General features: G+C 43.8%; 1 protein-coding gene across 1 annotated transcript in view; it reads left to right on the top strand.

Moving 5' to 3' along the window:
- Nucleotides 1–23,169, top strand: part of MSRA (methionine sulfoxide reductase A) — a 443,906-nt gene that overhangs the window by 204,185 nt on the left and 216,552 nt on the right. The window contains exon 3 of the mRNA XM_039530964.1: nucleotides 19,699–19,818. Coding sequence (XP_039386898.1) covers nucleotides 19,699–19,818 — 120 coding nt within the window. The remainder of the gene's footprint in view (nucleotides 1–19,698; nucleotides 19,819–23,169) is intronic.

Genomic DNA, 23,169 nt, shown 5'->3' with positions numbered 1-23,169 from the left:
AAGGCTGGGGTTTTTCACCTCTAAGGCAAACCAAACCAGCCAGACTAATAGGACTTTGGTTTCACCCTACTGGCTAACCACAAGTCACACAAGCAATTCCCTTAGACACTTCAGTTTCCCAGTATCATAACCAGTGCCACTCGTTATGGGGACAAATGGTTATGAAAACCAATACCCCAGGAAAAGAAAAAAGGTTCTCCTGATCCCAAAGGACCAAGCCCCAGACCCAGGTCAATATACAAATCAGATCTTACCCACAAATCACGCTGTTCCCAATCCTTTAGAATCTAAAGGTTTATTCATAAAAGGAAAAAAATGTAGATGAGAGTTGGAATTGGTTAAATGGAATCAATTACATACAGTAATGGGAAAGTCTTGGTTCAGGCTTGTAGTAGTGATAGAATAAACTGCAGGTTCAAATCAAGTCTCTGGAGTACATCTCCAGCTGGGATGGGTCATCAGTCCTTTGTGTAGAGCTTCCGTTGTAGCAAAGTCCCTCCAGAGGTAAGAAGCAGGATTGAAGACAAAATGGAGATGAGGCATCAGCCTTTTATAGACTTTTCCAGGTGTAAGAACATCTCTTTCTTCTTACCATGGAAAATTACAGCAAAGTGGAGTCTGGAGTCACATGGGCAAGTCTCTGCATACTTAGCTGAGTTACAAGGCGTATCTGCCTTCTCTCAATGGGTCAGTTGTAGCTGATGGTCCTTAATGGGCCATCAAGCAGGCTAGGCAGAGCTAACACCAACTTGTCTGGGATGTCTCCCAGAAGCACAGCATAAGTTTGAAATACAGACGGTATAGAGCCAATACTCATAACTTCAACTACAAAATTGATACACATATATAGACAGCATAACCAGTAAACCATAACCTTGTCTTAGACACCTCATTTGACCCCCTTTATACAAGATTTGGTGCCACTACAGGACCATGGTTGCAACAATGATCTATATGTCCCAGATTATATCAATAACGTCACAGAGGGGTATGGCCTAAGCCCTGCCCCTCTCAAGGAGTTTGGTGCTGAAGTTTGGGCTGTGAGGAGGTGTTGATCTCCACTTGGGAGCCACAGCTGAGAGCCCCACTCCTGGCATAGTTGCCAACTTTCCCCACCCCGACTCCACCCCATCCTTGGCCCTGCCCCCATTCCAACCCCATCCCCAAAGTCTCCACCCTAACTCCGCCTCCTCCCTGCCCCTATTGGATCCCTTCCCCACATCCCCGCCCCAGCCCCGCCTCTTCCCCCAGCGCGCCACATTCCCCCACCTCCTCCCTCCCTCCCTGCCCTGCGAATCAGCTGTTTCGTGGCGTAAGCGCTGGGAGGGAGGGGGAAGAAGCAGGACGCGGCGGCGCGCTCGCGGAGGAGGCAGAGGTGAGCTGGAGCAGCAGGGTGGGGCGGGGCCACGGGGAGCTGCCGATGGGTGCTGAGCATCCCCCAATTTTTTTCCGTGGGTGCTCCAGCCCCGGAACACCCACAGAGTCGGTACCTATGACTCCTGGAATCAGGCAGTTTAAGGCGCCCAAGCTGTTCATTGCAAGAATGGCTTAGGTGCCTGCCTAACTCCCTGAAAAATGGCTGGAGGAGGAAGAGCTGCCAACCTTATAAGTTTTAGCTCAGTGATTAGAGCCGTCGCATGGGATGTCGGAGACCAGGTTTAATTCCCCTCTCTGCTTGATGGGGGGAAGCGGGGAAAGAAGGGGAAAAGGAATTGAACTAAGATCTCCCTTCTCTTAGGAGAGTGCTCTAGCCCCTGGGCTATGGGATATTCTAATGTGGGGTTCTCTCAATCTTTCCTTTTGAAGCTGTTCCACATGGGGCTAAATAATTAAACAGTAATTGGGCCAGGGAGAGAGTGAGAATTACTCTGTAGCTGGCAGATAGGGCACCCGTTTCCCTGCTCCAATGGCTGGTCAGATTTTGAGAGGGATCAGATCCAGTAAGTGTGCTCCGAGGCAGCCTACTGGATTGGGCCCTGCAGGCAAGACAGATGTTTGTGGATTGCACTGGGGTTTAGGCAGGAGATAGCTGCCAAGAGTGAGGCAGCAGTGTGCATGTACAGAGGCAGAAACTTAACGTGCCTAAGGAGCTTTTATAGCAGAAATGTAGGTGTGGAGAGAGTTTAGGGGCCTACAGTGTTAGGTGCCAGGCGTTTTGTGCATCACAGTGGAGCCGAAAACCGAGGCCTCTTTGGGGCTCTGGGCCATAATGCCGATACTCTAATCCAGCGCTGAGAGGCATCTCTTAAGGACCTATAGTTGCAGTTAAATAACCTCTGTTTCAGGGTATCATGCTTCATTGATAGAGTTTGTGAAGCACTTTGGGATGGAAGGCACTCTATAAAGATTATGTAATGTTATTCACATGATACTTAAAATTATATCTTAAAAGCAACTGCAACATTCTTATATGGCAGATACTTTTGTGAAAGGCATGTTTATAAGTGACTAACAAGTAACAAACATTTATAAGTACTATAAGCCAGAAATGGTGCTAGAAACCTATTTATCAGTTAGAGCCATGCTCTCCTTTTCTATTTAGTCCACTAGTTATTTAAACAATAAGATAAAACGACTAAGTACATAGACTCTTGGTTTAGGCCCATCTCTGGTTACAATTATCTAGTTAGCAATGTGACTCTTACTAGCATTAACTAATTAAGGTTATTGGGAGTCACAAGGCTAAAAACTCTGTGAGGCATTGAACATGTGGGATATAGCATCTAGAGTGCAAGTCATAACCCTCATTAAGTACCTATTGCAAGAGGATTTTTGCGAAAATTAATGTGAAAGAATTGCACTTAGTCCCTTTTATGATGAGCAATGAACTAGAGGCATCTGTAAAAACCAGTCACCCAGGGCACCCTGACCATGCCATGCTAATTTTCCTTCCATTTCAGCAGTTACTCTGGTGCAGCTCAGGCACAGATACAATTGCCACGAGGTTAACGGTGACTGGTTGTTATCTGAAAATGATTAGTATCAGAATAACGCCACCAATAGTTTAGACAGTGCTGACTTCAGCTAGATTATGGTCCACACACAAAAATGTCATAACTTCCTGACATCTCCTTTGAGAATTTGAGCGAAATAATTTTTAGACTGAGCGCTGTGTTTTGTTCTGTTCTCCCCTTCTGAAAAAAGATGTCAGTAACAGAGTGGTCCACAAATGGGCAACGAAGAGGAGTAAAGACTTTTGTATAAGGAGAGATTGACGAGATCGAGATGCTTAGCTTACAGGGGGATAAGATAAAGGTGCAGAGACGAGAATGAGAGGACATTGATACCCCCTGTCTTCTGTGAAGGGAGTCTCTGTGTGCCAGACACAGGGCGGGAATACAGAGCACAGGGTTGTGGGTAGACTATCGAAAGGGCAATAGGATCAGTAATTACAGATCCACTGGTTCCAACATCCAACACACAACACTATCCTCCGCACTAGCTGATGTGGGCCTTTTATGGAGCGTACTGCCATAGAATGTAAATAGTGCCAATGGCCCTTCCCTTGTGTGGGGTTACTACACAGCGATACCTAGGGACTGCCATATTTCTCGTTTCAATAACTGTTTATTTAGAAAATATAAGCAAATTTATGAATCATTGCCACACACATTCCACGAGTACCAAGACCCAACAATGTTGTATTAAGAATTACCAAAATAAGTTCATCCCATTTTGTTTGCAAGAGATTTTGTGCAGTGACATAGGTTTATCTGTAGGTAAGGCTATTACCAAGGTAGAAGGTGAGCCTCCTTGCATCATCCAGCCCCTATTGTTTCTGGGAATTTTCTTAATCTGAAAAACAATTCTGCCTTTCCTCTTTAACAGACTGTAGTAAGTCTGTTGTGGTTATTATTATTTTTAAATGGTCAAATGCCACATTTTTTGTAGGTGAGTGCACTCAGTATAGGAGATATGGTATTCAAATATCTACTGTTCCATTGGTTTTGCTGCATTAATTTTTCTATAACAATTTTCTCCTGTTTTTTTTTCTTTTTTTGAGTTATTCTTCTATTTTCAGGAGAGGTTTTCCCTTTTCCATTGAGAAGCTGCCAAAAGGCTATTGGCTACTAACAGATGAGTAATTCACTCTTGGAAGTCCTGTATTTCAAATACATACCCCCTTGGTCCAAATTAATCTGAACTTGATCTTCTGGGCACACGGTAAAAGCCATTTATTGGACAGGGATTTATTGGAGAAGGGTGGAAGGGGTGTGCCTGTGGAGGCTGGGAAGGGGAGAAGCTAAAGTAGCTGTTTTGCAGCTTTGATTTATGGGCTCACTGAGTCAATTCATTATTTGTGTATAGTTATTTTTTGCTGGTGGGTGGTTATCATTTATGATTGTAAGTTTAATTAATTGTTAGGGTGCCTACAGCTTTTTGTATGGGCACTTTTATTGTTATTTATATCTAAAGATATAAATAAAATAAATACAGTGAGGCTGCTTCCTATGCATGTATTTGTGACACTTAATTTAGATTTCATGTAACTTAGAGATAATTAGAAAGAAAAGATAGGATTTCTATTCTTTGCGGTAACATATTATTTTCTGCAGCATAGCCCTAGAAATGCTTCTTGTTTTGGCCATGACAAGTAATGTTTGCGGTGCTCTGCCATGATAGTTGTAGAACATGTTTTATTTTGCATCTGTGTATTTCAAAAGCCCTAAGGTCACTGACAAATGATGGAGATCTTCAAGCGACAAGGCTAAGGCATCACTTTTACTGAAGAGATTAGTTAAATGAAACAAGCAGCGTCAATGGCATCAAAAAGATTACACAGCCCAGATGACATCTCATATTCAATATGTACATCCAGTTCCACTCGAGATGTGGACCCTTAAAGCATGCGACTGAGGATGATCTAAAAATGAATCTTTGGTGCAAAGCGTTGGACTGCTGGGATCAAAGGAAGATCATGAAATGATTTGAAAGCCTCAAATCAATGACTGAACTGAAAAAAGTGATCCTTTGCAATGAAGAAAATCATCAGTTTCATGGTAGGACCTCATCTGTCTTCCTCAGCCCCTTTTTCTCATGTATTGTTCGGGGGTTCTCTGCATCCCTATCAGAGCCCTCAAATTAAGAACTTAGCCCCTACATGCAGAGTGGTAGAGTTGTAGGGCAGAAGAGTGTCTTGGTTGTAGTTATTTGTGCGCTAGTTGGCACAACTCACCCCGTACAGATTCTTTCCTTGGAAATTCTGCTACAGTAACTCTTGCTGTGGCTTGGGTTAATTTTTGGAAACTTCACAGATATTCAAGGGAGCAGCTATCATTTTTATTCATTCACAGCATCTATTTGTATTTATCAAATAAGTTTGAAGAATAAATTTGTTCTGTATTGTTGCAACCAGCTGTTCTATAAGAAATAGAAAAGAGCCAAAAATTAAAGATGCCAGATTGTGACCTTTAACCCCTGACCATTCCTTTCCCCCCCCAAAAGACAATGAAAATAGAAGTTTCCATCCAACACATTACTGGCGTGAAATCCCCAATGGTGACAAAGTGGAGAGGCCATGGCTTATGTACTCAAAAACCCAGAATGCTGCATGCTGTTTTTGTTGCAAACTCTTCCGGTCTAATGTTCCAGCCACATTGGTTCTACAGGAACAAAGGACTGGAAAAATCTGGCTAGAAATCTGGCATGCCATGAGAAGGCAGCAAATCATCAGAGAGCATTCCATAGGTGGAAAGAGCTTGAGATGAGATTAAGGTTAAAGGCCACTATAGATGATCAGCATCAAGAAAAGATTGCATCAGAGTCTCTTTACTGGCAAAATGTTCTGAAAAGGCTTATTGCCTGTCATAAATAAACAGATCAGGGTTAAGGTCTCTTTTACCTGGAAAGGGTTAACAAGCTCAGTAACCTGATGAACACCTGACCAGAGGACCAATCAAGGGACAGGATAATTTCAAATCTCTGTGGAGGGAAGCCTTTGTCTGTGTTCCTTGTTGGCTCTGTGTTCTCTCTTTGGATCTAAGAGAGGCCAGACATGTCTCCAAGTTCTCCTGGAGTAGTTCCTACTATCCAATAGTGAGTATTAATTAGAAAGGCGGATTAGTCTTTTGAGTTGCTTTCTACATTTGCAATTGTGTGTTTGCTGGAGAAATTCTTTATTCCTGTTTGCTGTTACTTTGATTATGCTGAGGAGGAGGGAGGGGGAAGTCTTTCCAGTTTTTATAAGTTAGACCCTGTATTTTTGCATCCTGGTAATACAGAGATAGTGTACTTTTTTCTTTCTTTAATAAAATCTTTTCTTTTTTAGAACTTGATTGATTTCTTCCCTTGTTTGGATTTTCAGGGGAAGGGGAGGGGGAAAAGTGAATCCCTCTTTGTTTGATTCAAGAAGTTTGAATCAAGGTATCTCTCTCCAGGACTAGGGAAGGGGAGGGGGAGGTGAGTCCCTCTTTGTGTTGAGTCAAGGATTTGACTCGGTGTGTATCTCTCTGGAGCAGGCTGGAGAGAGGAAGGGGGGGGGGAGGGGAACTGGCTGTTTCTCTCTCTCTGGTGAGATTCAAGGAGATTGAATCTGTGTTTCCCAGGGAAAGTTTGGGGGAACAGGCAGTGTGTTACTCACTTAAAACGTAACTGGTGGCAGCGAGAACCAGATCTAAACTAGGATTTTAGTTTAGAGGAGTCCATGCAGGTCCCCATCTTGGAACCCAACAGCTCCAAGTGGGGGAGAGACCTATGACATTGCCATTGTCAGAATGCTTGCTACCCAAAACCTAGCACTGCGTGTCACTTCAGATCGGCTGTATGCGCCAAACAATGTAAACTTCCTTAAAATTGTGGAGCTGATGGCTGAGTTTGATGCTGTACTGCAGGAGCATCTAAGTAGAGTCACCACCCAAGACATGTACAGACACCACTACCTTGGAAAAACAATTCAAAATGAGATCATACAGTTACTGGCAACAAAAGTCAAACAGAAGATCGTGGCAGATCTGAAGTCAGCAAGATATTACTCTGTTATTCTGGACTGCACACCTGACATCAGCCATACAGAACAAATGACTTTAATGGTGCATTTTGTAACAACAGAACCTAGTGAAAATGTCCCTGCAATGGTGACTGTCAGAGCATTTGCTAGAATTTATTGACATTGATGATACTACAGGAGCTGGTAAATGTGCTTCTTAAAAATGTGGAAGATACAGGAATTGCAATAGCTGACATGAGAGTTCAGGGCTACGATAATGGTGCCAACATGAGAGGAAAGAATAGAGGAGTGCAGACACGGATCCGAGAGCTTTTTTTGTCCCATGCAGTTCTCATTCATTGAACATGGTGGTCAGTGATGCAGCATCAGTTTCTAGTGAGACTGCTGAATTTTTTTAATGTAATTCAAAGCATCTCTGTATTTTAATCTGCATCAACTCATCAATGGCAAATTTTGGAGCAACATCTGGGGACATCCTCTCTGACACCGAAACCACTGAGAGCCACACGATGGGAAAGTTGAGTGAATGTGATAAAGTCTATCAAACACCAAATTGGGAAGATAGATGATGCCATAGTTGCCATTATGGAGGATAATGGTATGACAGGAACTGTTCATGGGAGAACAGTGGCAGAGGAAAATGGAATCACCAGAAACATACATAACTTCAAATTTCTGTGTGGCTTAGTGTTGTGGCATGACGTACTGTTTGAAAGAAATGTTGTAAGCAAGAGACTCCAAGGTGTTGACCTTGATATATCTGGAGCAATGGAACAACTGGACAAAGCAAAGTCATACCTAGTCTTACCAGTCAGATGAGGGATTTCAAAATGTTCTGAAGAGTGCACAGAAGTGGGCAGAGGAACTTCACACTGAAGAAGAAGACAACATTTTGATTACAAGGCACGGTATAATCCCATAAGACCCCAAACAACAATTCAAAGTTGAATTCTTTAACCAGGTGCTAGATTATGCAATCAGTCAGTTAAAGGAACGTTTCATGCAGCTCAAGGAACACAGCAGTATATTTGGGATGTTGTATGATATTCCAAAACTCCTCACTATATCTGAAGAAGACCTACACCAGCAATGCAGGGCACTAGAGACAGTGTTGACACATGATGACATGCACGATATTGATGCGAGTGATTTAGGTGATGAACTGAAAGCCCTTTCAAGATGCATTTCAGCAGGATCAACTCCAAAGGCTGTTCTGGAATATATGTGCACAAATAAGATGACCACCCTCTTTCCAAATGCTTTTGTTGCTCTGCGCATACTTCTAACACTTCCTGTAACAGTTGCCAGTGGAGGACGCAGCTTCTCCAAGCTGAAGTTAATAAAAACACATCTACGCTCCACAATGACACAGGAGAGGCTGGTCGGCCTTGCAACCATCTCAATAGAGCATGGGGTGGCCCAGACTGTGGACCTTCCGGAAGCAGTTCAAATCTTTGCAACCAAGAAGGCACGGAAAGCACCACTTTGATTATTCAGACAGATAAAAAAGCCAGGGTTTACTATGCAGACAAGAAAAGTTACATTTGCTGTTCAGGCATTTGAAAGTTAAGTGTTACTTAAATTTTTGAACAAGGCATTTAAAATTTAGTTCTCCTTTATTGGGGTACGTAGCAGAGCAGTACCATTAGAGGAGTAGAACAGGAAGAAGGCAGAATTGAGACCTTTCAAAGTTTTGGCCCAAGCGAGGAGGCCTGGGGGAATCATCTGAGCCCCCCACGTCAGGTGTCAAAATGTTGTGGGCCGGCCCTGTTGTGTAAACCCGTATTGGAGTTTATAAGACACCCATGTAAATTGCCCCTTAAATACACTGGTAAGCTCTTTGGGGCAGGGACCATCTTTTTGTTCTCTGTTTGTACATTTCTTACTACAATGGAGTCCTGGCCCATGACGAGGGCTCCTAGGTGTTATGGTAGTATAAATAATAATAACTGGAGAGAGAATCTCTTGTTATCTGAATTCCAGAGGCCTGATTCTGATCCCATTTTATCAATTTTATACCTTCTAAGTGTAATTTATACACTGATGTCGCAGAGATCAGAATCAGGCTCATTATGTGATGCTAGTTCAAGGAATAAAATGGAGTTTTTATACAAAGAGGAGATTCTATCAAAATGAGACATGAAACCACTTTTTAGGACAATCTCCTGTTTGCTATTAAAAATTGCTGATCTCTCCTTCACCGAGGCTGATCCTTGGCTGGATTAATCCTCAGCCTAGTAGATATCAAGACCATCAATGGGCAGTATCTGGTGGGACATTTTAAAGGTAATCCTAATATTTTGACATTTTCTCTCTCCTTGCAGAGGCCGAACTCCTTATTTTGTTTCCCTTTTAGTGTTACTCTGTATACAGGTCTCTTACTGGTGCTAGCTTTAGAAGAATGCTGCTACTTACCCAACTGGACAGTTTTTTGCACAGTACAAATGAGCCAAACTACAGAAGGGCAAGCAGTTTAAAACTATAATTTTATCCAAAAGGTCCAGTGTATCTACCCGCCTGGTGTTTGCAGTCTGAAAAGGAGATGGTGTAGTTTGATCGTTAAAGCAGACATTTCTGAGTCAGGATTCTTGGGCTCTGTTCTCAGCTCTGACAGTGATTCCCTCCATAACTGAGGGTGTGTTGGTTCTGGCGGCTGTTGAAGAGTTGTAATAATAATAATTTATAATAATTTATAACACTCACAGTTGGGAGACTTAATATTTGCAAAATGCTTTGAGATTTTTAGATGAAAGGTGCTAGACAAATGCAAATTATCATCTTTTCTAGGGTTTTGCTTTTTATGGGAGGAAGGAAGCTTGATTCCCTAACTCTGAACAACTGCTTCGCAGCATCCCTCCTGTGGCATAGTCCCCTATCAATGCCCATTTGGGAACCAGGAGCTAGAGCCTATGATCCATGTGTGATTGTGTGGGCCTGATGATTCATGACAGTCCTTGTACTTGCAACTCTCCTCTTCTCTCTAATGATCACGCCCTTGCTCTATAATTGCATTATGGTGGAGAAATCCAGGCACCTTCATAAGAACATAAGAATGGCCATACTGGGTCAGACCTGTGGTCCACCTAGCTCAGTATCCTGCCTTCTGACAGTGGCCAATGCCAAGTGGTTTAGAGGAAATGAACAGAACAGGGCAATTATCAAGTGATCCAGCCCCTGTCATCCAGTCTCTGTTTCTGGCAGTCAGAGGTTTAGGGAAACCTAAGATGGTCCCTGACCATCTAAGCTAATAGCCATTGATGGATCTATCCTACATGAACTTATCTGGTTCTTTTCTGAGCCCAGTTATACTTTTGACCTTCACAATATCCGCTGGCAATGAGTTCCACAGGTTGGCTGTGCATTGTGTGAAGAAATACTTCTTTATTCTTGTTTTAAACCTGCTATCTGTTAATTTAATTGGGTGACCCCTGGTTCTCGTGTGACCCCTGGTTCTCCACAGCTCTCCCTTCTTCTGCTAACTTAATGATTCAGACTCTCTAGTCTTAAAATTGTTTCTGCTTTAGTCACTCTAAATTACTCCTGTTTTCTATAAGTTGCATTTGCTCCCTGTTCACATCTGGGTGCAATTCATGGTGTTCGTTTTGATGGCTTGGATTCTAGATACACTCTCTCCTCATGTACCTTTACAACAGTTGAGATCAGCACAGGTGCTTTTGCAATCAGTCCTTGCTTAAAATATTCGGGAACTGGAGACAAGATGTTTTCAGTCGTAGATCCTCAACTCTGGAATTTCCTCGCTTAGTTGGTCCATCAGAGTCCAAGTTTTGTTGACCTTAGCCTGTAAGGCTTATCTATTCATTTAGCTTTTTGCCTGAGAGGTGGGGTGGCAGTATTGAGGTAGAGAGTAGGAAGCACTCTTGAAGAGGAAGATCATTTCATATTTTAATAAACTCACAGGCATGTTTGTATGTGCATGCAACTGCCCTCTACTGGATAAGATCAGAATTGCCTTCGGAACAGAAAGTTCTGAGTTCTAGTCAATGTGCGATTCAGTATGACTGTGGTGTGTACCATGGTGACAACTTAAGTTCCTACATGGCCACAGATTTATCACAATTCTAATGAGTTGCATACTGTTCATAATTTTTGAGCATGCATTTAGAGTTTGTTGGATAAACACATTTTATGAATCATAAAATAAATCTCTCTTTATTCTATTTTGATGGAACTCTCCATTGCAGTAATTTCTTGTTCTCTCTTCCTACAATCATACATCTCCTTATGGCACATTGTGCACATTTATCTTAGTGAAAACTAAGGCAGTTTTCTCAGCAGCTATATTCACTTTCTCTATCATCACATTCTCCTCATGATTTTCCAGTCATCATAATCCACTCTGCACGTATAATATATGCTTCAAATTTCAGCATCTGCTGTACTGGTAAACTGCTACATTTCATGGGTATTTGTTAATTTAAATGAACATGAAGCTCCTGCTACTCCTATGGAAAAAGAAGCATAGCCAATAAACCTCTCTGTGAACAGGACACATTTTGGCAAAATGATGAGCCAAGAAATTCCTCTTTAGGTGCTCTGTTAGGCAAACTGCATTTTACATTTCTTGCCGAGGGCTTTGTTTTACTTGCCCCAGGCAAGCTGTTCAACATATTTATCAAGCCCTATTGTAGCATTATAGCTAACACTTAGCTAGCATGATCATCTGCTTAATGCCATCTGTCATCAGGAGTTTTATTTCCTTCAATTGAGCTGGTGCTCCATATTTATTCTTTTATGTTCCTCCCAACCATTTACTAGCTGTTTGTTTTCCAGTGGTCCTGAACATTTTGTAGTCTCTGTGGTTGCCTTGTGTTAACCACCTTAGCACATCAGTAATACAATTTTGTCTGAAATTCTGATGGATAACATTAACTCGGTATGCAGCATTTTCATTCAGAAGGTTCCCCAACGTGCTTTACAGATTGCAACAGCCTGTGAAGATTCCTTTCATATTCCTAACCATGATTTTTGGAACAACCCAAAAGACATCTCCTAGATAACCGATCCCAGATTTTTACACTGGTCTTGGTGCATACTGCAACAGGACTTTGGGAATTTTAGGGTCTGATCCTGGTTCCATTGACTTCAGTTGGTGAAGGCTCAGGCACTTAGTAAGTTCTGTATAGGTGCATGTGAAGTGTGGATGTGTCTAACAAAGTGGACACTTTAATGATGAGACTAAGTTCCACTGTTGCTCCTAGATGTGTGTACAAAGTTCTTAGTGAAGCCAGTGCGGCTTCTGCATGCCTACAGAAACAGAATTTAGGACTCAGGACGCCAAGAGCTCTGGAATTACATACTCAAGGAGATCCCAGTAATCAAGGATGTTGTATATACAAGGATCTCTTCAGCTCAACACTGAGCAACATCACTAGTTGGGTGGACCGTGATAGCCATTCTGCACCAGCTGCACCACTGAACAATGTCCTTAAAGGCAAAGTGAACTACCTTGTGCAGTTGGTATTTTGGTGGCAGTGTAGGCATCTGGCATTATTACATTTATATACAAAATAATGTATGCGTGGTTCATTTTACCCCTCCAACTGAAAAAAGAAAATTAGCATTAAGGCAGATGCGTGATTCCTAGGGTTCTCTGAGGCATTTGAAAATGTGGGTAATTTTGTAAAAGCAACTAAATAAATTATATTCAGATGCCGGGCCAAACTCAGCCCCGGCCAACATTGCTAGAGGGAGCAGAGATACTGGCAGATGCATCCTCTGCTCCAGGAGTCCTGTTAGCCTGGGCAGGATTCCATGAGGTGGACCTGAGGGATGTATAGTTGGCTGCCCTTTACCGCTACACTGTATAGGAGCAGCCTGTGCCCCCATCTAGTGTTGGCTGCATACTGCAGCATTTCAGCTGGCCAGCAGAATCCTTCCGTCTTAGGGTTTCTGTGCACGGGCAAGGATAGGCTATATCCATCAATGGGAGGATAAGTCTACCAATGGCTATTAGCCAAGATGGTCCGGGATGCAACCCCATGCTCAGGGCACCCCTCAATCTTTGACTTACAGAAATTGGGAGGGGAAGAAGGGTGGATTTCTTCAAAATTGCCCTTTCTGTACATGTCCTGTGAAGCTCTGGTACAGGTGACTGGCGAAGACAAGATTCTGGGTAAGACAGGCCATTGGTCTGATCCAGTATGGCAGTTCTTATGTTCTTATAGGAGCGGGACCCCTGCCTAGTGCTCTCTTGAGCCTTGGATAGATCTTGCCCTGCTGCTTATTCAGGTTTTGGAGAGAGGAAGAGACTTCCAGTATTCTCTGCCTACCACCTCCTCAGCATACCAGTGCATCCTGTCTAAAGTGCATTGAGCTCTGTGAATGAAAAGTGCTATATACAATCTGAGTATTGTTATGACAAGGGATGAAAACAAACATTGGAGATGGGAATGGGATAGCAGGAGGGAGAACAAAGGTGGTAACAATAAGTTCATGCAGATGGTTTCATCAGTAATGTGAGCATCTTGAAAATTTTTGTAATTTTTTAATGATCTTTTTTAGTCTATTCTAAAATTCGGATTGATTTTTATTTGTATACAGTGGATTTCTAACAAAACAAAGAATAATATTACAAAATGAGAAACATTTTCTGAGGATAAATAAGACTGAACTTTATGAGTAGTGACTTTCTGTGTATGCCTCCCAGGCACTTTATCATTTGTTCGGTAGAACTAGGTAAAATGTTTTGGACAAATAGTTTATTCACTGAAAAATGGAGTTTTGGGTTGGCCAAAACTATTTGTGAATTCAACACAAATTTGCTGAATATTTTCATCCCTCCAGTTTTTCCCCCCAGGTAGATTCACCATAGAACATAGGCACCATTCCTAAAAGCAGAGGAGCAGGAGTAGACCTTCCCTCTTATATCCTATAGCCCCATGGTTAGAGCACTCATCTGGGTTGTGGTGGGTGACTCAAATTCAGGTCCTTTTTCTAATGGCTATTTAAGTACTTTATACAAAATGGAACAGTTCCAACAAAAGAGATCTTAGGGACTTGTCTGCACTATGGAGGCAAATTGACCTAAGTTATGCTGCTCCAGGTATGTAAATAACATAGCTTGAGTTGACATAGCTTAGGTTGACTTACCCCAGTGTCTTCATGGCACTGAGTCAATGGGAGACGCTTTCTGATCGACTTCCCTTACTCTTCTCGGAGAGCTGGAGTACCGGGGTCAACCAGAGAGCGCTCTGCCATCGGGTCTATTGAAGACCCACTACATTGATCCCTGTTTCATTGATTGCAACAGTGTCGATCTCCCTGGTTGTGGAGACCAGCCCTGAGAGAGCCCCCACACCAGAATACCCAATAGCCCAGTAGTTAGGGCACGTCCCTGTAAAGAGGGAGATCCAGCTTGAACTCTCTACTCAAAACTGGGGACTTGAACCGACATCTCCCACATCCAAGGCGAGTACTCTAACCACAGGCCTATAAAGTGGAGGAAGATCCTCCTCCAGTGGCTTTGTAAATGGCATTTCCAAATGTCCTTTGCTTTTAATAAAAAAGCAGTTAAAATGCCCCAAATCTATTTTTTTTCACAGCTTTTTGCTTTCTGTGAAAACAGAATTTTTGTTTTTGTTTTGCGTCCATCCAAAACGACTTTTTTCCTCCCCAATTTTTAGTTTGACGTGAGAACTGAAAAATCAATTCTTCGCAAAGCTGTAGTGTTCCGTTCAGGGTGCTGGAACAATTTGTATAGTGGGGGTGCTGAGAGCCATTGAACCAAACTGTGAACCCTGTATATGATGGAAACCACTTCAAGCCAGGGGGTGCGGAAGCACCTCCAGTAGCACTTGTTTCAGCACCTATGGTTCAGTTTATATCTTTGATTAATCTACATGTAATATTTCAATAGCTATTATAGGTAAGAGGAATTAAGGTATTGTTCTGTTTTTATACTAATAGATTCTCATCCATCTTAATGGAGTAACTACTCGCTTTAAGGTGTTTTTCTTAAATAACTAGAGTTCCCTAATTTTTTGTACAATCTTGCCAATGACTCCTGTTGCTCATAGAAACACATGCTCTTCAGTTGAATACAAGGTTCTGAGTTAATTAAGAAGTTGTTCAAATGATGTAAACCTTGAGAGCACAGCTTGAGAAAATGGCAGCAGAACCCTAAAAAGGAATTTAAGCATTAACATTCATTCCCAGACTGTGTGCTTAATGTTATTTCTAGGGGTAGATGAGCCTTAAAAGGTTCAAGTATCAATCAGATTAATTGTGAAGTTCAAAAGCATATAGTTTCAAAGTGTCTTTCGAAATTCAAGCCCATCGTTAAAACAATTGTTTATGTTTTCCAAATTGGTGAATGCAAAGTGACAAATACCTTTAATGCTCTGCTGCAAATCCAGCTATGTTCAAACTATGCTTTCCTAGGCTAGTGGGGTATTTTTACTCCAGATTCATCTTTGCTATCTGCCCATCTCTAATGCTGCAGCTCCACTGATCAAGTGTAGGGATCAATAAGCTACTGTGTGGATGGGCTGAAATCATATTAGTGGTTCTACATGATAGGTGCTTCCCTCCCTCTGTCCCCGCATAATTTTCTGTATTGGTGTTCCTCAAAATGATATCAAATGATTAAAAACATCTACAGTTGACTTAAAATAGTTAATTATAAATACTAATTAATTATAAATAGCAATTAATTTCTATTAGAATAGCATCAACATTCCTTAACTCAGGACATATATAAACAATGATTTAATGCATGGCAAACAGGAGTATAAATCTACAGTGCTTCAGCACGCCATTTAGACAAGCCCTAAGATCAGGAGTGCATTGCACTAGTAACTGCTCAGCGTATACCTAGTAAGAGAAAGTCCCTGCCCTGCAGAGATCTATTTATTTCCACAGTCCCCATTGTTTGATATGTTGTAATTCAGGCATGTGTTGACATCTCTTTTGTTAGTAGAATGTCACTTTTTTACAGTTCCCCCTCCCTGTGAACATGCCAACACTTTAGCAGAGGGACATCAGCTGTTGAATGTATTAATCAGGGGAGGCTCTAGAAATTAGGCTGCCCTAGGCAGCGCGGTGTGCTGCGCCGCCCTTCCTCGGTCCCGCGGCGGGTCCCCTCTTCCCGCGGCTCCGGTTGAGCTCCCGCGGCAGGTCCACGAGCGGACCTGCCGCAGGCATGACTGCGGGAGCTCCACCGGAGCCGCGGGAACAGCTGCGGACGGTTCGCGGGTCCGGCGGCTCCGCTTGAGCTGCCGCAGTCATGCTGCGGGAGGTCCAGCCGAGCCACGGGACGAGCGCCCCCTCCGCAGTCATGCCTGCGGCAGGTCCGGTCGTCCGCGGCTCCGGTGGACCTCCCGCAGGCATGACTGCGGCAGGTCCACCGGCCCAGCCTGCCGCCCCCTAGATTTGGCCGCCCTAGGCACCAGCTTGGTTTGCTGGTGCCTAGAGCCGCCCCTGGTATTAATAGGCTATAAGTATCAGAGGGGTAGCCGTGTTAGTCTGGTTCTGTAGAAGCAGCAAAGAATCCTGTGGCACCTTATAGACTAACAGACGTTTTGCAGCAAGCTTGCATCCGAAGAAGTGGGTATTCACCCACGAAAGCTCATGCTGCAAAACGTCTGTTAGTCTATAAGGTGCCACAGGATTCTTTGCTGCTTCTAATAGGCTATAAAACAATGTACCTTCCCTATCTGATTTTGTGGATGTGAGGATTTACTGCTTGTGAAGGTGCTGGCCTATTTGATAAATGGGAGAGTGGGCAGAGTTCACTAGAAGAGTGTTTCTCAAATGTGGCTACTATGGCTGCATGTGGCCACCAGGGGTTTTTCCTGCAGCCACAATAGTCTCCTGCGCAGAAATGGGGAGGGGGCAAAGCCGCAGCCCTTCCCTGCAGCACCCAGTTGCTCTGGGGGAGGGCGTCAGCCTCCCCCATTTTCAGCCAGACGATCTGGCGGCAGGCTTCACCCTACCCCCCACGCCCAACTTCAGCCACAGGACTCCAGGGGCAGGCTGTAGCACGCCCCACTTCAGCTTGGGGGCTCTGACTGCAGGCTCTGGTCTTCAGTCCCCTGAGGTGGTGGGGTTCAGCCTCCCCCCACCCGCTCCAGCCGTGGGGCTTCCACGCTGGGCTTCAGCCCATGGCAGCAGGGCTTCAGGAAAGCCAGCCTTACTGAACGCCGTGGTCAAGAGGCAAACAGCAGCCTAGGCTTGGGGTGTGAGGCTGCAGAATGGAGCTTGGGACAATGTGGGGAAGCAGTGGGGCTCAGGCAGTGATGGGGAGCCTGGGAGGGCAGTGGAAGGCCCAAGTAGGCAGCGGGGACTAGAGATGATAGGTGGGGGGGGGGGAGAGGGGGAGGCAGTGGGTGCCAGGGGCACCAAAATACAATTGTACATTATTTTTATTATTGAGTCTGCAAAAGAAAAAAAAACCCACATCAATAAATTACAATGTTTTTTCCTAATGTTAATGAAGTATTTTAGGAAAATGTATCAGAGTGGCCACCAGCAAGAGCCACAATCTGAGGCCGCCAAACATTTTGTTATGAGAACCCCTGCACTAGAACAACAAAAGACCCACTTCCTTAGGTGTGGGAGGAAGCCACTGAGCCTAGAGATCACCTGATTATGGGGAACAAGAATGAAAAAGCTGGGGGTGGGGTTGCAGGCCAAAAGGTCAAAACAAGGGATCCAGAGAGGAACACCGTGTAGGCAACCCGGAAAACGCCCACCGCTTCAAGAAAGTCAATGGACACCACCCAGAAGATGGACAATTCTGGATGCTGAAGTCCTCTTTTTTTTTTTTAAAGGCCAGTTGCCTGTTTGCATACACAAAATTGTATACACATGTATTTGCAGCTGAACTTTGCTAATGCTTGTGTACCCTTCTTAAATAGTCTAACACTTGCATGCACTCTGTGTTTGAGTGGTCCCAGTGAATTTTATGGTTGCTGCTTCTAACACTCGCATATGCAGGTTTTGGACTATTAAAGTGTGTGCTCAGGTGTTAGAATTTGCACACGTGTGTAGATTTTTGCACATGCAAGGTGCAGGCACAAGCGTGTACACACATGCTTTGTGTGTGCTGAAAATTTACCTGTCACCTGCTAAAAGACAGCAAATCATAGGCAGAGCTGAGTATAAACCCCACATCAGTAGACTCCCAGTTCCAGGCTCAGCTGACTATATATATAATGGTAGCATTAACACTGGACAACAGACTGGTTGCAACTGACATCAGGTATTCTAAAATGGCAGTGACATTGCCCCTGTATATTTAGTGCATTACAACTGAAAACAAAGATAAGAGTTGATCAGAATAAGTTACTCGAGTTTGAAGTTGATTTCTGAAGTTTCAAAGGAAGGATATGCCTTTGTGAACAATTTGTATTTTATGGAAGGCCCTGCTTTGTTCTTTTAGCTGTGCTTTAATGGAAACTGTAGGTAATATTTTTAACCTGAAATCTCAACAGTATTATCACTGCGAAACCTACAACTGTTCACTGTTTTCTAACTGTAATTGGAATTTATTGTATGTTACACAACCCTTTATTTCCAGTGTTTTAGTGGGAGAAGAGATTAAAAAAACTATTCAAAGGTTCAGACAAGAAATACATTGCCATCTGTAATCATAGATTAGTTAGATAATAATAGCATTTACATGACACTTTTCATCTTTCGAGAGCTTCACAAACAATAAGTAATTCATTCTTCTTAACTAGATAAAATGTTCAGAGAATCCTGACTGTTAGTCATGTTGGTTCCCAGTCATTAGCAATCAGTTAAGGCGCTCCATTCCAAAGACAGGCACAAGTGGCCAGATCTGCACGTGGTGCAAATTGGCGCAGCTCCATTAAAGTCAATTGAATTATGCAGATTTATACTAGCAGAGAATCTGGCCTCATAGGTCATGGTAATAATGAACATAATTCAGAATGGCCTAGGAGTGACGTAATAAATTTATGGGAGCAGCTTTCCATGGAAAATAGCATTAGTTTAGGGCCATATTTTTAAAATAAGGCATGTAGAATTGCATGCATCAGTTTGTACTAACTGAAATTATGAGTACAAAAATTGATGTGGTCCTCACTCAGTCCCTTCTTCAGGTGGTATACATTGGTGAGGCTCCATTCAACTCAGTGGAATTTTGCCCATTTTACATCAGCCGAGAATCTGGTCTCTTGATAACTGGCCATGTGGGTGAATTAATACCTGATTTTTTGCATGCACTCAGATATTTGCATGCATAAATTAACTAAGCCTGAGTTTTTCCTCCTCTATGATCTATAATTTAGTTAATTATTACTCTTCCACCTTTAAAGATTGCATGTGCCAGGAAGCAGAACATTAAATAAATGTTTGCCATTAATACAAATTAATGTGTTTTGACAGCTTGCTAATCAACTAAAGGAAAATGCTGCTACAGAAATATGTACAATTGCCATTTAAGCAATGGGGTTTTTTTTTAGGTGAGTGGGGATTCATGTCATTAAAATGTGTGCCTTTGAAAATTGTACAGGTTATTCTACATTTTGCTATCTATAATATGCTGGTATTCAGATGAATCAGAAGTTTTGTCTGTGCTAGCTTCGCGAAGGGGAATGGATTTGCACAGAATCGGAAATCCATAGCTAATCTTGGTGGACATTTGACAGTCATGTGCCAGTTGCATCAGTCGTTTCCAGTACAGAGATTCTTAATTAATGTGCAAGTGATTGATTTAATATTGATTAGATCTTGACATCTTGTTGTGTACTTTACACATTGTGCAGGTATGGGATGTTTCTGGGGAGCAGAGAGAAAGTTTTGGACACAGAAAGGAGTCTACTCCACTCAAGTGGGTTATGCAGGAGGGTGTACACCAAATCCCACCTATGAAGAGGTTTGTTCAGGTATGTCTGTTTCCTTTGATTTCACAGCTCATGGACCTGATCCTATGAGATTATGATCTATTTTAGTGGGACTGGAGGGTGATCAGAGCCTCTCAGGATTGGCCCCATAATGAACACTGATATCTACTGTACCAATCTAAATGTTAATATAATCTATTTACAAGCAACCACCATCCCCTAGTATCTAATTAGCTGGGGTGCATACAAAGACACTAAGGATGGAAAAGAAACAGGTTTACATTGTTTTTGTCTCTTGTGTTTTCCTGTATGCGCTCAGGAAATTATAACTACCGTATATTTCTTCTTTGGAAAACTGATAATATACAGTTCAAACCATTCCTTTAGTACTGACAAAAGTCAGGAGTCAGCTCAGTCTTTCTTTTTGTCCCTATGGTGTTTTGTGGTAAGTTTAAATATCATCTCTTTCCTGAATTATTTTCAATACTTCATCTTTTATATACTCCCAACAACCACCAGACCAAAACAAACCTCCAGGATTTATCTATGCTCCGTGCTCTCAGCAGTCCTTCCACCCTACAACAACCAAAAGCTTCCGTTGTTTTTACCCATAATTCAAATCCCATAATCCTTTACAGCCATTTTACACTGATTAGTGCTGCTCTGAAAGTGTATGCATGCTGGGCGTAGTTCTCCTGGCTTGCTCTCCTACACAGTCGTTAGTAGACGATAGCTTTGAGGTTTCACTTTCCTTTTGTTCAACACTTTTCATGCCAACTGCTGAGGCTGCTCTACCACTTTTGTTTATTACCGGGCACCTAGAGATGACAAAACAGTGGAAAAAGTTTGGCAGTCCTAGCAATTAATAGATGTCACATCAGCCGAAGAGAATTGCTGCAGAGTACACAAGGAAACAGAAACCATCTGTAAATAAACAAGACTGTGAAAAGTGATGATGTGTCTTTATTATTCAAGAAATGAAACACTTATAGGAAATTACTCTAAAAAGCAAAAATTACAGGAGCTATTTTTACATAGGCACAGAGGTAATCTTTCACTAGTGACAACTAACAGCCAAAGTGTTCCTGAAAGTAAGGACTCAGTGGAAACGAACTTAAATCCCACCCCCAAACTAGAATACTGGGAGAGGGTACTGTACCTCTGGCATTAAGTGATGCCTGGGCAGCTGCAGGCTATACCCTGGGCTGGGGCACCTGCAGGCTGCTGGGAAGCATAGCCACAAGGAGAGTCATCACATGTTAAGAAAACAGTGCAGTGGATCAGTCATGTCTTTCTAATTTGTCTAGATCATCCATTACCTCCTTTCTGAAAGCTTAACTTCCACAGTATTACAGCCTGGGCCCGGTTCTCCACTACAGCACACCATGTGCAGTGTTTACGAGTGTGTGTAGTCCTCTAGCCATCCAGCACTTTCAGTCCATTCTCTTCAACAGCCTGATCATTAGCTTGTAAAAGGCCCACAAAATGTGACCATAATTCCCCTGATTATCAGACCTTTTAGATTGAATAGTGAAGTGTGTTACAATTTCCCCCATCCCAACACACACACACACAGTCCTGGTACGCTGAGGGGATTTAGGGTAGAATTTTATGGGTCCCTCTAGTCTAAAGATACGAAGTGCTGGCTGCTGGCCGGGGAGGTGTGAACAGAGGCTGGAACAGAGGATGGGCTGGGAGAGACAGTGGAGTATACTGAGCGTGTAAGCTTTCTTGAATAGCTGCATTGTAGCCTGGTCCTCCTGCTGGATTTCAGAATAGCTCCATAGAGAGAAGGGGTAATATCCTGTTGTAGCAAGGTCCTTGGGCTGAAGAGTAATCCAGCTCAGAGTACCAGATGAGCCCCACTTGAGAGGGATCAGGTGATTCTCCTCTAAAGAGCACCTGGAAGCTGCAGGTGTGGGTATTGCTCAAGGAGAAGGAGACTGGTAGGAGTGAGTAGGCTCCAGCAGGGTCCTGGGATCTGAGACTAACACTACAGCCAGGAAGAGTTGGGAGTAACCTGCTAATGCAGGAGGGACCCTGAGCAGACAAGGGAAAGAGTGCAAAAGCTCTCCAGGCAGAGGAGCTTGGGATTAGGATTCTTGCCAGCAAGTTAAAGTATGGATTGGATGAATGGACTATAAGGTGGTGTAGCAATGCGGCAACTCACCGGCGCGGCACCTCCTGCTGGTTGTCCAGGGAATTAGCTTTTCCAGCCTTGGAGCGCCCTCTGCCGGCCGATGTCTCGCTTGTCGCTGGCCCCGTGTCCCTCCCAGACCCCAGTGCCCATTTACCTGGGGTGCTGCCCCCTGTCAGAGGTCAGATCTGGGTCTCCCCTCCCTGGGGAACCCCCAACCCTCTATCCCCACCGTGCCTCAGTCTATGGCTACTGCCAGTCACCATCTAGCCCCCGCTCCCTGGGGCAGACTGCAGTGTAGAAGCCATTCATCACTGGACCTGCTGCCTTTGCCTAACCCCTGAGCTGCAGCCTCTGCAACCCCAGGTCTGGTTTGGCCTTGTACAGGGCCTGCAGCCTGGGGAGTTGCCAGGTGGGAGCTCCCCTGCTCCTCTCGCCTTCCCCGAGCCCTGCTCTGTTGCCTGCACCCTCAGCTCCCAGGCAGCTGGTCCTTCTCCCTCTGAAGCTGGAGGGAGAGTGTGCCTAGCTCTTGGCTCAGAGGCCTTTTATCAGGGCCAACTGAGGTCAGAGTGGGGTGTGGCCCAGCTATGGCTGCTTTCCCACTCAGCCTAGCATTTAGTTCGTAGCCCCAGCCCCCTCCTAGGGCTGGCTGTAACCCTTTCCAGACCAGGGAGCGGGAAATCACCCCACTACAGATGGAGAGAAAGCTGGCTAGATTGTCGGGCTCAGCGGGTAGTGATCAATGGCTCGATGTCTATTTGGCAGCTGGTATCAAGCAGAGTGCCCAGGGGTTAGTCCTGGGGCCGATTTTGTTCAACATCTTTATCGATGATGGGATTAACTGCACCCTCAGCAAGTTCACAGATGACACTAAGATTGGGGGAGAGGTAGATACACTGGAGGGTAGGGATAGGGTCCAGAGTGACCAAGACAAATTGGAGGATTGGGCCAAAAGAAATCTGATGAGGTTTAACAAGGACAAGTGCAGAGTCCTGAACTTAGGATGGAAGAATCCCACGCACTGCTGCAGGCTGGGGACTGACTGGCTAAGCAGCAGTTCTGCAGAAAAGGGGATTACAGTGGATGAGAAGCTGGATATGAGTCAGCAGTGTGCCCTCATTGCCAAGAAGGCTAAAGGCATATTGGGCTGCATTAGTAGGAGCACTGCCAGCAGATCGAGGGAAGTGATTATTCCCCTCTATTCGGCACTGGTGAGGCCACACCTGGAGTATTGCGTCCAGTTTTGGGCCCCCTAC

The sequence above is a fragment of the Mauremys reevesii genome, linkage group 3, assembly GCF_016161935.1.
Source record: "Mauremys reevesii isolate NIE-2019 linkage group 3, ASM1616193v1, whole genome shotgun sequence".
Taxonomy (NCBI): domain Eukaryota; kingdom Metazoa; phylum Chordata; order Testudines; family Geoemydidae; genus Mauremys; species Mauremys reevesii.
The sequence above is the reverse complement of the archived record's forward strand: the minus strand, read 5'-3'. Positions and strand labels throughout refer to the sequence as shown.